Source organism: Pan troglodytes, chromosome 9 (assembly GCF_028858775.2).
Source record: "Pan troglodytes isolate AG18354 chromosome 9, NHGRI_mPanTro3-v2.0_pri, whole genome shotgun sequence".
Taxonomy (NCBI): domain Eukaryota; kingdom Metazoa; phylum Chordata; class Mammalia; order Primates; family Hominidae; genus Pan; species Pan troglodytes.
Window position 1 is genome coordinate 36939058 of NC_072407.2, and position 15035 is coordinate 36954092.

The 15035-nt window shown below is 37.7% G+C and overlaps 1 protein-coding gene across 5 annotated transcripts in view; it reads left to right on the forward strand.

The window, feature by feature from the left end:
* The window catches only part of QSER1 (glutamine and serine rich 1), an 87313-nt gene that overhangs the window by 47972 nt on the left and 24306 nt on the right, over window positions 1–15035 (forward strand). For all 5 annotated transcript variants that reach the window (XM_054662196.2, XM_508354.9, XM_054662197.2 and 2 more), the window contains 2 exons: window positions 13036–13358; window positions 14454–14570. In XM_054662196.2, the coding sequence (XP_054518171.2) occupies window positions 13036–13358; window positions 14454–14570 (440 nt within the window). The remainder of the gene's footprint in view (window positions 1–13035; window positions 13359–14453; window positions 14571–15035) is intronic.

Below are 15035 nucleotides of genomic sequence, written 5' to 3' on the forward strand. Positions count from 1 at the left end.
CCCTCTTTCTTCCTCTAAATGATTATTTGCATTTTTTCCTTGTCAGTCTGTGAAAGGTTTTTGCCGAATAAATGGTTCTTTTTAAAGAGCCAAACTACTTTTATTTTTTTGCTCCTGTTATTTTTTACTTTTTTTTCTTAATGTCTGGTTTTATCTTAATTCTTTTGCCCTTTATTCCTTGGGTATAATTTGATAATCTCTTTCTGGCTTCTTGAGTTTAATACTTAGTTTATTTTTTTATTTTCTGTCTAATGAATGGCATTTAAGCTGTCAGTTTTCTTCTTTGCACCACACTTTGACCATATCTCATGGTTTCAGTTTATAATGCTCTCACTTTCTTTTCGAACTGGTTTATTATTTCAGTTTTGATTTCCTTCTTAGCCCAGGATTTATGAAGAATGGTCAGGGGTTCTTTGTCTGTTTCCTAGTAGTTTTTGTTTTAATTATTTTATTTTATTTTTTTATTATACTTTTAAGTTTTAGGGTACATGTGCACATTGTGCAGGTTAGTTACATACGTATACATGTGCCATGCTGGTGTGCTGCACCCATTAACTCATCATCTAGCATTAGGTATATCTCCCAATGCTATCCCTCCCCCCTCCCCCCACCCCACAACAGTCCCCAGAGTGTGATGTTCCCCTTCCTGTGTCCATGTGATCTCATTGTTCAATTCCCACCTATGAGTGAGAATATGCGGTGTTTGGTTTTTTGTTCTTGCGATAGTTTACTGAGAATGATGATTTCCAGTTTCATCCATGTCCCTACAAAGGACATGAACTCATCATTTTTATGGCTGCATAGTATTCCATGGTGTATATGGGCCACATTTTCTTAATCCAGTCTATCATTGTTGGACATTTGGGTTGGTTCCAAGTCTTTGCTATTGTGAATAATGCCTCAATAAACATACGTGTGCATGTGTCTTTATAGCAGCATGATTTATAGTCCTTTGGGTATATACCCAGTAATGGGATGGCTGTGTCAAATGGTATTTCTAGTTCTAGATCCCTGAGGAATCGCCACACTGACTTCCACAATGGTTGAACTAGTTTACAGTCCCACCAACTGTGTAAAAGTGTTCCTATTTCTCCACATCCTCTCCAGCACCTGTTGTTTCCTGACTTTTTAATGATTGCCATTCTAACTGGTGTGAGATGGTATCTCATTGTGGTTTTGATTTGCATTTCTCTGATGGCCAGTGATGGTGAGCATTTTTTCATGTGTTTTTTGGCTGCATAAATGTCTTCTTTTGAGAAGTGTCTGTTCATGTCCTTCGCCCACTTTTTGATGGGGTTGTTTTTTTTTTCTTGTAAATTTGTTCGAGTTCACTGTAGATTCTGGATATTAGCCCTTTGTCAGATGAGTAGGTTGCAAAAATTTTCTCCCATTTTGTAGGTTGCCTGTTCACTCTGATGGTAGTTTCTTTTGCTGTGCAGAAGCTCTTTAGTTTAATTAGATCCCATCTGTCAATCCTGTCTTTTGTTGCCATTGCTTTTGGTGTTTTAGACATGAAGTCCTTGCCCATGCCTATGTCCTGAATGGTAATGCCTAGGTTTTCTTCTAGGGTTTTTATGGTTTTAGGTCTAACGTTTAAGTCTTTAATCCATCTTGAATTGATTTTTGTATAAGATGTAATGAAGGGATCCAGTTTCAGCTTTCTACATATGGCTAGCCAGTTTTCCCAGCACCATTTATTAAATAGGGAATCCTTTCCCCATTGCTTGTTTTTCTCAGGTTTGTCAAAGATCAGATAGTTGTAGATATGCAGCGTTATTTCTGAGGGCTCTGTTCTGTTCCATTGATCTATATCTCTGTTTTGGTACCAGTACCATGCTGTTTTGGTTACTGTAGCCTTGTAGTATAGTTTGAAGTCAGGTAGTGTGATGCCTCCAGCTTTGTTCTTTTGGCTTAGGATTGACTTGGCGATGCGGGCTCTTTTTTGGTTCCATATGAACTTTAAAGTAGTTTTTTCCAATTCTGTGAAGAAAGGCATTGGTAGCTTGATGGGGATGGCATTGAATCTGTAAATTACCTTGGGCAGTATGGCCATTTTCACGATATTGATTCTTCCTACCCATGAGCATGGAATGTTCTTCCATTTGTTTGTATCCTCTTTTATTTCCTTGAGCAGCGGCTTGTAGTTCTCCTTGAAGAGGTCCTTCACATCCCTTGTAAGTTGGATTCCTAGGTATTTTATTCTCTTTGAAGCAATTGTGAATGGGAGTTCACTCATGATTTGGCTCTCTGTTTGTCTGTTGTTGGTGTATAGGAATGCTTGTGATTTTTGCACATTGATTTTGTATCCTGAGACTTTGCTGAAGTTGCTTATCAGCTTAAGGAGATTTTGGGCTGAGACAATGGGGTTTTCTAGATATACAATCATGTCATCTGCAAACAGGGACAATTTGACTTCCTCTTTTCCTAATTGAATACCCTTTATTTCCTTCTCCTGCCTAATTGCCCTGGCCAGAACTTCCAACACTATGTTGAATAGGAGTGGTGAGAGAGGGCATCCCTGTCTTGTGCCAGTTTTCAAAGGGAATGCTTCCAGTTTTTGCCCATTCAGTATGATATTGGCTGTGGGTTTGTCATAGATAACTCTTATTATTTTGAAATATGTCCCATCAATACCTAATTTATTGAGAGTTTTTAGCATGAAGCGTTGTTGAATTTTGTCAAAGGCCTTTTCTGCATCTATTGAGATAATCATGTGGTTTTTGTCTTTGGCTCTGTTTATATGCTGGATTACATTTATTGATTTGCATATATTGAACCAGCCTTGCATCCCAGGGATGAAGCCCACTTGATCATGGTGGATAAGCTTTTTGATGTGCTGCTGGATTTGGTTTGCCAGTATTTTATTGAGGATTTTTGCATCAATGTTCATCAAGGATATTGGTCTAAAATTCTCTTTTTTGGTTGTGTCTCTGCCCGGCTTTGGTATCAGAATGAAGCTGGCCTCATAAAATGAGTTAGGGAGGATTCCCTCTTTTTCTATTGATTGGAATAGTTTCAGAAGGAATGGTACCAGTTCCTCCTTGTACCTCTGGTAGAATTCGGCTGTGAATCCATCTGGTCCTGGACTCTTTTTGGTTGGTAAGCTATTGATTATTGCCACAATTTCAGATCCTGTTATTGGTCTATTCAGAGATTCAACTTCTTCCTGGTTTAGTCTTGGGAGAGTGTATGTGTCAAGGAATTTATCCATTCCTTCTAGATTTTCTAGTTTATTTGCGTAGAGGTGTTTGTAGTATTCTCTGATGGTAGTTTGTATTTCTCTGGGATCAGTGGTGATATCCCCTTTATCATTTTTGATTGCGTCTATTTGATTCTTCTCTCTTTTTTTCTTTATTAGTCTCGCTAGCGGTCTATCAATTTTGTTGATCCTTTCAAAAAACCAGCTCCTGGATTCATTAATTTTTTGAAGGTTTTTTTGTGTCTCTATTTCCTTCAGTTCTGCTCTGATTTTAGTTATTTCTTGCCTTCTGCTAGCTTTTGAATGTGTTTGCTCTTGCTTTTCTAGTTCTTTTCATTGTGATGTTAGGGTGTCAATTTTGGATCTTTCCTGCTTTCTCTTGTGGGCATTTAGTGCTATAAATTTCCCTCTACACACTGATTTGAATGCGTCCCAGAGATTCTGGTATGTTGTGTCTTTGTTCTCATTGGTTTCAAAGAACATCTTTATTTCTGCCTTCATTTCGTTATGGACCCAGTAGTCATTCAGGAGCAGGTTGTTCAGTTTCCATGTAGTTGAGCGGTTTTGAGTGAGATTCTTAATCCTGAGTTCTAGTTTGATTGCACTGTGGTCTGAGAGATAGTTTGTTATAATTTCTGTTCTTTTACATTTGCTGAGGAGAGCTTTACTTCCAAGTATGTGGTCAATTTTGGAATAGGTGTGGTGTGGTGCTGAAAAAAATGTATATTCTGTTGATTTGGGGTGGAGAGTTCTGTAGATGTCTATTAGGTCCGCTTGGTGCAGAGCTGAGTTCAATTCCTGGGTATCCTTGTTGACTTTCTGTCTCGTTGATCTGTCTAATGTTGACAGTGGGGTGTTAAAGTCTCCCATTATTAATGTGTGGGAGTCTAAGTCTCTTTGTAGGTCACTCAGGACTTGCTTTATGAATCTGGGTGCTCCTGTATTGGGTGCATATATATTTAGGATAGTTAGCTCTTCTTGTTGAATTGATCCCTTTACCATTATGTAATGGGCTTCTTTGTCTCTTTTGATCTTTGTTGGTTTAAAGTGTGTTTTATCAGAGACTAGGATTGCAACCCCTGCCTTTTTTTGTTTTCCATTTGCTTGGTAGATCTTCCTCCATCCTTTTATTTTGAGCCTATGTGTGTCTCTGCACATGAGATGGGTTTCCTGAATACAGCACACTGATGGGTCTTGACTCTTCATCCAATTTGCCAGTCTGTGTCTTTTAATTGGAGCATTTAGTCCATTTACATTTAAAGTTAATAGTGTTATGTGTGAATTTTATCCTGTCATTATGATGTTAGCTGGTTATTTTGCTTGTTAGTTGATGCAGTTTCTTCCTAGTCTCGATGGTCTTTACATTTTGGCATGATTTTGCAGCGGCTGGTACCGGTTTTTCCTTTCCATGTTTAGCGCTTCCTTCAGGAGCTCTTTTAGGGCAGGCCTGGTGGTGACAAAATCTCTCAGCATTTGCTTGTCTGTAAAGTATTTTATTTCTTCTTCACTTATGAAGCTTAGTTTGGCTGGATATGAAATTCTGGGTTGAAAATTCTTTTCTTGAAGAACATTGAATATTGGCCCCCACTCTCTTCTGGCTTGTAGGGTTTCTGCCGAGAGATCCACTGTTAGTCTGATGGGCTTCCCTTTGAGGGTAACCCGACCTTTCTCTCTGGCTGCCCTTAACATTTTTTCCTTCATTTCAACTTTGGTGAATCTGACAATTATGTGTCTTGGAGTTGCTCTTCTCGAGGAGTATCTTTGTGGCGTTCTCTGTATTTCCTGAATCTGAACGTTGGCCTGCCTTGCTAGATTGGGGAAATTCTCCTGGATAATATCCTGCATAGTGTTTTCCAACCTGATTCCATTCTCCCCATCACTTTCAGGTACACCAATCAGACGTAGATTTGGTCTTTTCACATAGTCCCATATTTCTTGGAGGCTTTGCTCGTTTCTTTTTATTCTTTTTTGTCTAAAGTTTCCTTCTCGCTTCATTTCATTCATTTCATCTTCCGTTGCTGATACCCTTTCTTCCAGTTGATCGCATCGGCTCCTGAGGCTTCTGCATTCTTCACGTAGTTCTCGAGCCTTGGTTTTCAGCTCCATCAGCTCCTTTAAGCACTTCTCTGTATTGGTTATTCTAGTTATACATTCTTCTAAATTTTTTTCAAAGTTTTCAATTTCTTTGCCTTTGGTTTGAATGTCCTCCCGTAGCTCAGAGTAATTTGATCGTCTGAAGCCTTCTTCTCTCAGCTCGTCAAAGTCATTCTCCATCCAGCTTTGTTCCCTTGCTGGTGAGGAGCTGCGTTCCTTTGGAGGAGGAGAGGCGCTCTGATTTTTAGAGTTTCCAGTTTTTCTGTTCTGTTTTTTCCCCATCTTTGTGGTTTTATCTACTTTTGGTCTTTGATGATGGTGATGTACAGATGGGTTTTTGGTGTGGATGTCCTTTCTGTTTGTTAGTTTTCCTTCTAACAGAGAGGACCCTCAGCTGCAGGTCTGTTGGAGTACCCTGCGGTGTGAGGTGTCAGTGTTCCCCTGCTGGAGGGTGCCTCCCAGTTAGGCTGCTCGGGGGTCAGGGGTCAGGGACCCACTTGAGGAGGCAGTCTGCCCGTTCTCAGATCTCCAGCTGTGTACTGGGAGAACCACTGCTCTCTTCAAAGCTGTCAGACAGGGACATTTAAGTCTGCAGAGGTTACTGCTGTATTTTTGTTTGTCTGTGCCCTGCCCCCAGAGGTGGAGCCTACAGAGGCAGGCAGGCCTCCTTGAGCTGTGGTGGGCTCCACCCAGTTCGAGCTTCCCGGCTGCTTTACCTAAGCAAGCCTGGGCAATGGTGGGCGCCCCTCCCCCAGCCTCGCTGCCGCCTTGCAGTTTGATCTCAGACTGCTGTGCTAGCAATCAGCGAGACTCCGTGGGGTAGGACCCTCCGAGCCAGGTGCGGGATATAATCTCGTGGTGCGCCGTTTTTTAAGCCCGTCAGAAAAGTGCAGTATTCGGGTGGGAGTGACCCGATTTTCCAGGTGCCATCCGTCACCCCTTTCTTTGATTAGGAAAGGGAACTCCCTGACCCCTTGAGCTTCCTGAGTGAGGCAATGCCTCACCCTGCTTTGGCTCGCGCACGATGCGCGCACCCACTGACCTGCACCCACTGTCTGGCACTCCCTAGTGAGATGAACCCGGTACCTCAGATGGAAATGCAGAAATCACCCGTCTTCTGCGTCGCTCAGGCTGGGAGCTGTAGACCGGAGCTGTTCCTATTCGGCCATCTTGGCTCCTCCCCCTGTTTTAATTATTAATTTGACTCTTTTGTATTGTGTTCAGGGAATATGTTCACGTTTTGAAATTTATGGAAATTTTGTTAGTAGTTTGGTAAATGGTCCATTTTTATAGATATTCCAGTTTTTATAAATACTAAGTACTAATAGATTTCATTAATAGTGTTCAAATCCTTTATATCTTTTTTAATAAATGATATTAGGTTATTTAAGAAAATGTTTACATATGTGTATATTTTGGAGATAAATGACATGTATGGAATTTGGCTTAAAATAGCCCAGCAAATATAAAAGGGAGTGATGGATAGATTAAACAGATGAACCAAAATGTTTGTGCTTGTTACAGCTGGGTTGTAGTAGGGTTTGTATTCTCTACTTTTGTGTAGTCTAAAATTTTATAATAATAAAAAGTTTTAAAACTCCTCTCTACCTTTATTTGTTTTTAGATTGCTTGATCTGTTGATTCCTGAGAAAGGTGTGTTAAAGTTTCCCATTATGTTATATTATTTTTCTAATACTGTTTACTTGATATTTTGAACCCATGTAATTCAGTGCATAAAATTTTACTAAAGTTAAATTTCCTTTTATCATAATAAAATCTTTTTCCCACTTAATGATTTCTGTTTTTAATATTGTCATACTAATGTTGTTATTAGCATTTTTTTAGTATTTTTCCATATCTGTGTTTTCTTTTGGAACATTTTTTCTTGTGAATTACAACCCACATGTGAAAATCAAACATGCATAAAGAAAAATAGAAAACAAAACTTCCACAGATTTGAAAATGCAGACATTATTCAAGCAGTATTCCCTGGGTACAGTGCAGCCATTTCTAGAAAGAACAAAGAAAGGAACAAAGAAAAACTCACTCTTCCAAATAACTCTTGGCTTAAAAAGGAAACCAAAACTGAAATGACAAACTAATTGGAATGGACAGTGGAGCACTGTATACTGAAACTAATAGGATGTGGCCAGAGTGTGGTGTGAAGAAGCAAATTTGTAGTGTTAAATGTCATTCATTGGAAAGCAAGAAAGTATCGAAATTAATTGAGTATTAAATTAAACTCACTCTTAACCTCTAGAGCAAATCACTAACTGACTTGGATGGTAATCACTTCCTTACTTAATATAATTTTACCATCTATGTATGCATCTCTAAAGACTATACTTTTTATTTGGGGAAACATAGTGAGAGCCTATCTCTACAAAAAACAAAAAAACAGGTGGGCATGTTGGCATGTGCCTGTCGTCCTAGCTAATGTGGAGCCTGAGGCAGGAGTATCGGGTGAGCCCAGGAGTTTGAGGGGGCAGTGAGCTGGGATCACACCATTGCACTCCAGCCTGGGTGACAGAGCTAGATACTATCTCTTAAAAAAAAAAACAAAACTATTGTTTGGTTTGTTTTAAAACTTCCTACAAAGGGCATATAAATAAAGTATTGATGAACTTTCCCTCTACTAGAAGTTATACATTCTTTTTTTAAAAAAATTTGCTTTTTTCATAGAAATTTTCAAACATACAAAAGTACAGAGATTGGCATAATGAAACCCAATTCTGGGGGCATCATCCATTTCAATAATCATTATGTGGTCCATCTTGCTTTATTCATACCTTTATCTAGGTGCCCACTCCCTGATTATTTTGGTGAAATATTTCTTTTCTTTTCCTGGTTACAACAGAAATTACAACATGCACTTTTAGCGTCTCCAAATCTGTCAATATCTTCCTTTTTCTGGATAATACAGATTTTTTAACACTGGAGCTCCATTTAATCCCCTCCTGACATAAATGTTATTGTTACTACATATTTAATTCTATCATCATTAATAGTCTTTTAAATAGTCATTTGTTTACATTTACTTATATATTTCCCAGTTTACCCTTCATTCGTTCTTGTATCTCATAGCTTCTCCTTGGGATTATCTGACTAAAGCAGACTAAATACTAAAATACCTTTAGTATTTCCTTTTCTCAGAGTCTGCTGCAGCATCTCTGTTTTTGTTCACAGATAACTATGTGACTTGTTTTGACATATAACTTAGAAAGTATTTGTAGAAGTCAGTGACATTGCTATAACAAAGTCACTTTTATTCCTTAATTTACCCATTATTTATATGAACAAGGTTTCTAAGTTTTTATATCAATAAAAGTGAAGGACAAATAAAATTGGTTGTAAAATCTATCTCAATAAGTACTGTCCATGGATCCATGTATGAATAATTTTTAAGTGCCATGTCCAACAGAAGCATGAGTTTTACATTTAATACTTGTCAAAATGTGAAAAGATATTAATTTGGATCAACTATGCAATTGTATAATGTTAGAAATGTTTAACATTTTGAGCCTTCAGTTGCAAGACAAATCAGTTTCCATTTACATACATATTTTTGTGACAGAAAAGTATGACAGTGTAACTGTAGCATTATAGAAATATGTTAGGATAAAATAACATAGTATGCGCTCCTAGCATGATTAGAATATTCATCTGTATTTCCTCAACAGGTCTTTTCCCTTGAGTGGGAAATGTATAAATATATGAGAATAGCTTTAATTTGGGACAAGAACAGGTAGGCTGGCTGGTAGCAACAAGGAGGTCTTTATTTGTCAAGCACTTTAGTTCATGGATTTCCCCTGCCAGTCTGCATTTCCATTTTTTCTGTGTTGGAAGTCTGGATTTGCCTCAGGCCCTGCTTTGGTTTTCTCTCAGCTCCTCCACCACTCTAGGCAAGTAGAATTCACTTTCTTCAGAGTACAGCTTTTGCATTTTAGCCTATGGTCAAACACCCCTTCTGCCTACAGCTTAGTACAATTAAGGGGATCACTGGCCTTCCCTTTTTTTTTTTTCTTTTTTTGAGAGGGAGTCTTGCTCTGTCGCCCAGACTGGAGTGCAGTGTTGCAATCTGGGCTCACTGCAACCTCCGCCTCCCAGGTTCAAGCGATTCTCCTGCCTCAGCCTCCCGAGTAGCTGAGATTACAGACCCCTGCCATCACACCTGGCTAATTTTTGTATTTTAGTGGACACGGGGTTTTACCATGCTGGCCAGGCTGGTCTCAAACTCCTGACCTTAAGTGATCTGCCCACCCAGGCCTCCCAAAGTGCTGGGATTACAGGCATGAACCACTGTGCCCGGCCTGGCTTTCCCATTTTTATTTACTTATTGTTGTATATGTGATTATTTTAGTTCATCAGTATTATTCAGACTTACCACTGGAATTTTACATGTTATTTATATTTGTTCCTCAGCCCAAAGTTCCTCTATCAGCTCTGGTATTTGAAGTATTTTTTAATAGTTTTATTGAATTATAATTCATATACAATAACATCTACCCATTTAAAGTGTACAGTTCAGTGGTTCATAGACTTGTGCAGCATTTGTATCATTCAAAGAGAAACCCTGTACCCATTAAGGAGTCCATTCCCATACCCACACCCAGCTATAGGCAACCACAAATCTTTCTCTCTCTGTAGATTTGCCTATTTGGGATGTTTCATGTAAAGGGAATCCTATAATAAGTGACCTTCTGTAACTGGCCTCTTTCATTTAGCATAATGTTTTCAGGGTTTATCTATGTTGTAGCATGTATCAGTATCCGATTCCTTTTTATTCCCTAATAATATGGATATACCACATTTTGTATATTCAGTTATCCATTGATAGAATTTTTGGCTATCATGAATAAATCTGTAAACATTCATTTACAGATTTTTGTATGGATGTTTATTATCTCTAGGGTACACATCCAGAAGTGGAATTCCTCGATCATATATCTGCATGGTTAATAGAGGAATGGCCAAATTATTTTCCAATGTGGCTGTACCATTTTACATTTTCATCAGTGATGTATAAGGATTCCATTCATTCCACTTTCTTGCTAACATTTGTTAATGTCTATATTTTTAATTATAACCATCCTAGTAGGATGGTTAACTATTCTTTATTGAATGGTTCTGGCACCTTTTTTGAAAATCATTTGCTCATAAGTATAGGAGTTTCTTTCTGAACTTTCATTCTATTCCACTGATTTGTATCTATGTCTGTGTCAGTATCACAGTCTGTATTTCTATAGCTTTGTGGTAAGTTTTGAAATTGAGAAATGTCAGTCTGCCAACTTTGTTCTTTTTTCAAGATCATTTTGGCTATTCTGGGTCCCTTTCACTTCCATATGAATTTTAGGAACAATCTGTCAATTTTTGTAAAAAATGAAGCTCAGATTTTTATAGGAATTGGGTTGATTCCATAGGTCAGTTTGGGGAACACTGCCATCTTAACAGTGTTGTGTCTTCTCATCCATGAACATGGGATGTTTTTCCAGTTATACAGATCTTCTATGATTTCTTTGAACAGTGTTTTTATAGTTTTTACAATGTAAGTTTGCAGTTCTTTTGTTAAATTTATTCCTAAATATTACTTTTGATGCTATTAGAAATGGAATTGTGTTCTTAATTTTATTTTTTGAGTTGTTCACTGCAAATGTATAGAAATACATGTGATTTTTATATATTGGTCTTGTACCCTGCAATCTTGCTGAACTCATTTTTTAGTTCTAATAGTTTTTTAGTATATTCCTTGGGATTTTTTTTTTTTTTTTGAGACGGAATTTCGCTCTTGTTGCCCAGGATGGAGTGTAGTGGTGAGATCGTGGCTCACTGCAACCTCCGCCTCCCAGATTCAAGCAATTCTCCTGCCTCAGCCTCCCAAGTTGCTGTGATTGCAGGTGTGTGCCACCATGCCTGGCTAATTTTTTTGTATTTTTAGTAGAGATGGGGTTTCACCATGTTGGCCAGGCTGGTCTCGAACTCCTGACCTCAGGTCATCCGCCCGCCTCAGCCTCCCAAAGTGCTGGGATTACAGGCGTGAGCCACTGTGCCCAGGCCTTGGGATTTTCTATATACAAGATCATATCATCTGCAAATATAGCTTTGCTTCTTCAGATATCCTTCTTAGGAGGAAAGCATACAGTTTTCACCACTAAGTATGATGTTAGTTACTGATTTTTTCTAAATGTCCTCTGTAAAGCTGAGGAAGTTCCCAGGTTGTTGAATGTTTTTATCATAAAAGGGCATTACATTTTGTCAGATGCTTTTTCTTCACCTATTGAGATGATCCTGTGCTCCTATGCTGTTTTCTATTAACACAGTGTATTACATTGATTTTCAGGTGTTAAACTAACTTTGCATTCCTAAGATAAATCCCACGTGGTCATATTGTATGATTCTTTTTGTATGTTGGTGGATTTGCTAGTATTTCATTGTGGGTTTTTGTATTTATATACTAAGGGATAGTTTTCTCATGCTGTTTTTGTCTGGTTTTGGTATTGGAATAATACTGGCCTCACAGAATGAGTTGGGAAGTGTTTCCTCCTATTGTTTGGAGTTTATAAAAGATTGATATCTTCTTTAATTGTTGATAGAATTATCCAGTGAAGCCATATGGGCCTGTGCTTTTCTTTGCGGGATGTTTTAAAATTACTTTTTTTTTTTACTTTGTATTTGGGTATTCAGATTTTCTATTTCTTCCCGAGTCTTTTTTTTTTTCTTGAGACAGAGTCTGTTTTGCCCACGCTGTAGTGCAGTGGCACAGTCTTGGCTCACTGCAATCTCTGCCTCCCAGGTTCAAGCGATTCTCCTGCCTCACCCTCCTGAGTAGCGGGGATTAAAGGCGCGCACCACCACGCCCAGCTAATTTTTGTATTTTTAGTAGAGACAGGGTTTCACCATGTTGGTCAGGCTGGTCTCAAACTCCTGACCTCCTGATCTGCCCACCTTGGCCTCCCAAAGTGCTGGGATTACAGGTGTGAGCCACTGTGCATGGCCCCAATCTTTTTTAGTATTTTGTGTCTTTCTAGGAATTTATCCATTTCATCTTATTTAATTTGTTGGCATACAGTTTTTCATAGTATTACTTTATAATCATTTTAATTTTGATAGCTTCTAGTGCTGTTTCAGAAGGTTTTGGGGTTTTTTTTTCCACATGTATTTGGTTTTTCATCTTCTATGAAGAGTCACAGTTTTGGTTGGCCCACCCTTCCTTATCTTCTATCACTTTCATGTCTTTATTTTTATTATTATTATTTTTTTAAGTAGGGTCTTGTTCTGTCACCCAGGCTGGAGTGCAGTGGCACTATCATAGCTCACTGTAACCCTTGAACTCCTGGGCCCAAGCAATTTTCGCATCTCATCCTCCTGATTAGCTGAGACTACAGGCACACAACACTATGCTCGGCTAATTTTTTATTTTTTTAATTGGGCTGGGACTACAGGTGTGAGCCACTGTACCCAGCCTCTTCTTTTAAAAATAATTTTGCTCTACTTACATGGAATTGGCAGCGGGAGGATAGGTAGATAGTTGCAGGTTTGCAGTCTACTTGTCATCTAGACTTAATTCTCACATCTTTGATTCTTGGAAATTAACATCTGTTGTCTAATTTCTTCCTGTGGTTTTGTTTCAACCAGTTTGATTACAAAATAATCAAGTCTTTCTTTTTAAACTGTTTTGAGTTTTACACAAAACAAGTGTTTAAATATTTGTAATACTGATTTGCATTTGCTTGGTTTTGTTTCAGAAGCCCTACAGGTGGCAACTACTAGCCCAACTGCCAGTACTACTGGTACTGCTACTACTTCCTCAACCACTGTGGGTGCAGTTAAGCAAGAACCTCTCCACTCTACTTCATATGCAGTAAATATTCTGGAAAATATAAGCTCTTCAGAATCCTCAAAGCCCATTGAACTTGATGGTCTTCCTTCAGACCAGTTTGCAAAAGGACAGGACACTGTTGCCATAGAAGGTTTTACAGATGAGGAGGACACAGAAAGCGGAGGAGAAGGCCAATACAGAGAGCGTGATGAATTTGTGGTAAAGACAGAAGACATAGAGACTTTTAAGGTGATGTCAGTGTTCACCAGTGTAAAGGTCATAGTTTAGTTAGTGTGCCTGCGATAGCCTTCATTATGACTTCAATAGCATGCATCTACTTTGAATTATGGGAAGTTTTATGCATTATAAGTGTTTGATAAAATCAAAATATTAAGAGTAGATGTCAGATATCATTGAAGATAATTTTAACTTTAACTTAGTTGTACGTATTTCTGTACAAATGTAGTCAGTTGCATTTCAGTATTAGTAATTATAGTAGTTTTAAAATGTTGACTTTTTTCAAGGTTCCCAATTCATTATTAGTAGTTTGGAGAAAATCGTTATTTATATAATTTAAAAGTTTAAACAAAAATAACAGAGAACTATCACATAAAAGTAGAATTAGATTTAATTTCCTAATTTCAAGTTGTATAACCATGAAGAGAATGTAATAATTTTATGTAAGAAAGTTTTAGCTATGTTTAAAATAACATATTTTGGGGTTTCTGTTTGCTTGCTTTGCTTTTTTGCCTTTTTATGTATTTTTTTAAATAGAGATGGGATCATGCTATGATGACCAGGCTGGTCTCAAACTCTTGGCCTCAAGCAGTCCTCCCATCTTGGCCTCCCAAAGTGCTGGGATTACAGGCATGAGCCACTGCATACAGCCACCTTTGCCTTTTTAAAAAACATTGGAATGACATTAAAAAGTGCAGTGAAGAATCCAACATTCAAGTGTCTGTATTCTCACTATTCACAATTAACTACTTTTAATATTTTAATGTATTTGTTTATGGTCTTTTAAGATATGTATATATACATAGTTATAAAATTGCATATGTAACATAGGACAGTGTCATTAGCAGAAAACTTTCCAATAGTTTTAGCTGCACAAATGGGTAATGGGCTACTTTGTGTGCTAATGAACTCCCTATTTCTGGAATAATTTAAGCAGAGACTGAATAACCTAATCAGCTTATAAGAATTATTGCAGAATATCAGATAGAGAGGTGAGATAAAAGGTTGAGCTAGGGTAGGCCTTTCAGATTCCTTTCATCTCTAATATTCTAAGATCTAAAATATGTTGCTGTGTTTTGTAAGTATCATTAATTCTGGTTATTACAGGAGGCTTTAAAAACAGGAAAAGAACCTCCAGCTATTTGGAAAGTACAAAAAGCTTTATTACAGAAATTTGTTCCTGAAATTCGAGATGGTCAAAGAGAATTTGCTGCTACAAATAGTGTAAGTAAAATGCATGTTTACATTAGCCTTATTTTGACAGTGGTCCTGAAAAAAACAATGATTTAAATTTAGAAGTATTTTATATTGAATATTTTTGATATAAAGTAGCATATAATTTGAACTAGAATATTGATGCTCTTTGATAGTCTAATAAAAATAGTCATTTGTTAAATATCAGCTATTTAAAATTAAATGACCTTGTACTATTGTTTAACTTTTTTTTTTTAATAAAGGAAAGGGATTAATGTTAGCCTGTGAAGAGTTCAGATGGACTCAGAGGCTCCTTTATATTGATTATTCTACTAGTCAAATATCCTGATTTACCAGAAGACTGATGGAAGTTATTCTGTCATACTTAATGTAGCTGGAAGTAAGAATATGCCAAATGAGATTGCTTGTACATATGAAATCAATAATGAGCCTGGGATCAGTTTTTGAGGGTAAAATTAGCCTGGCCAGAGCTGC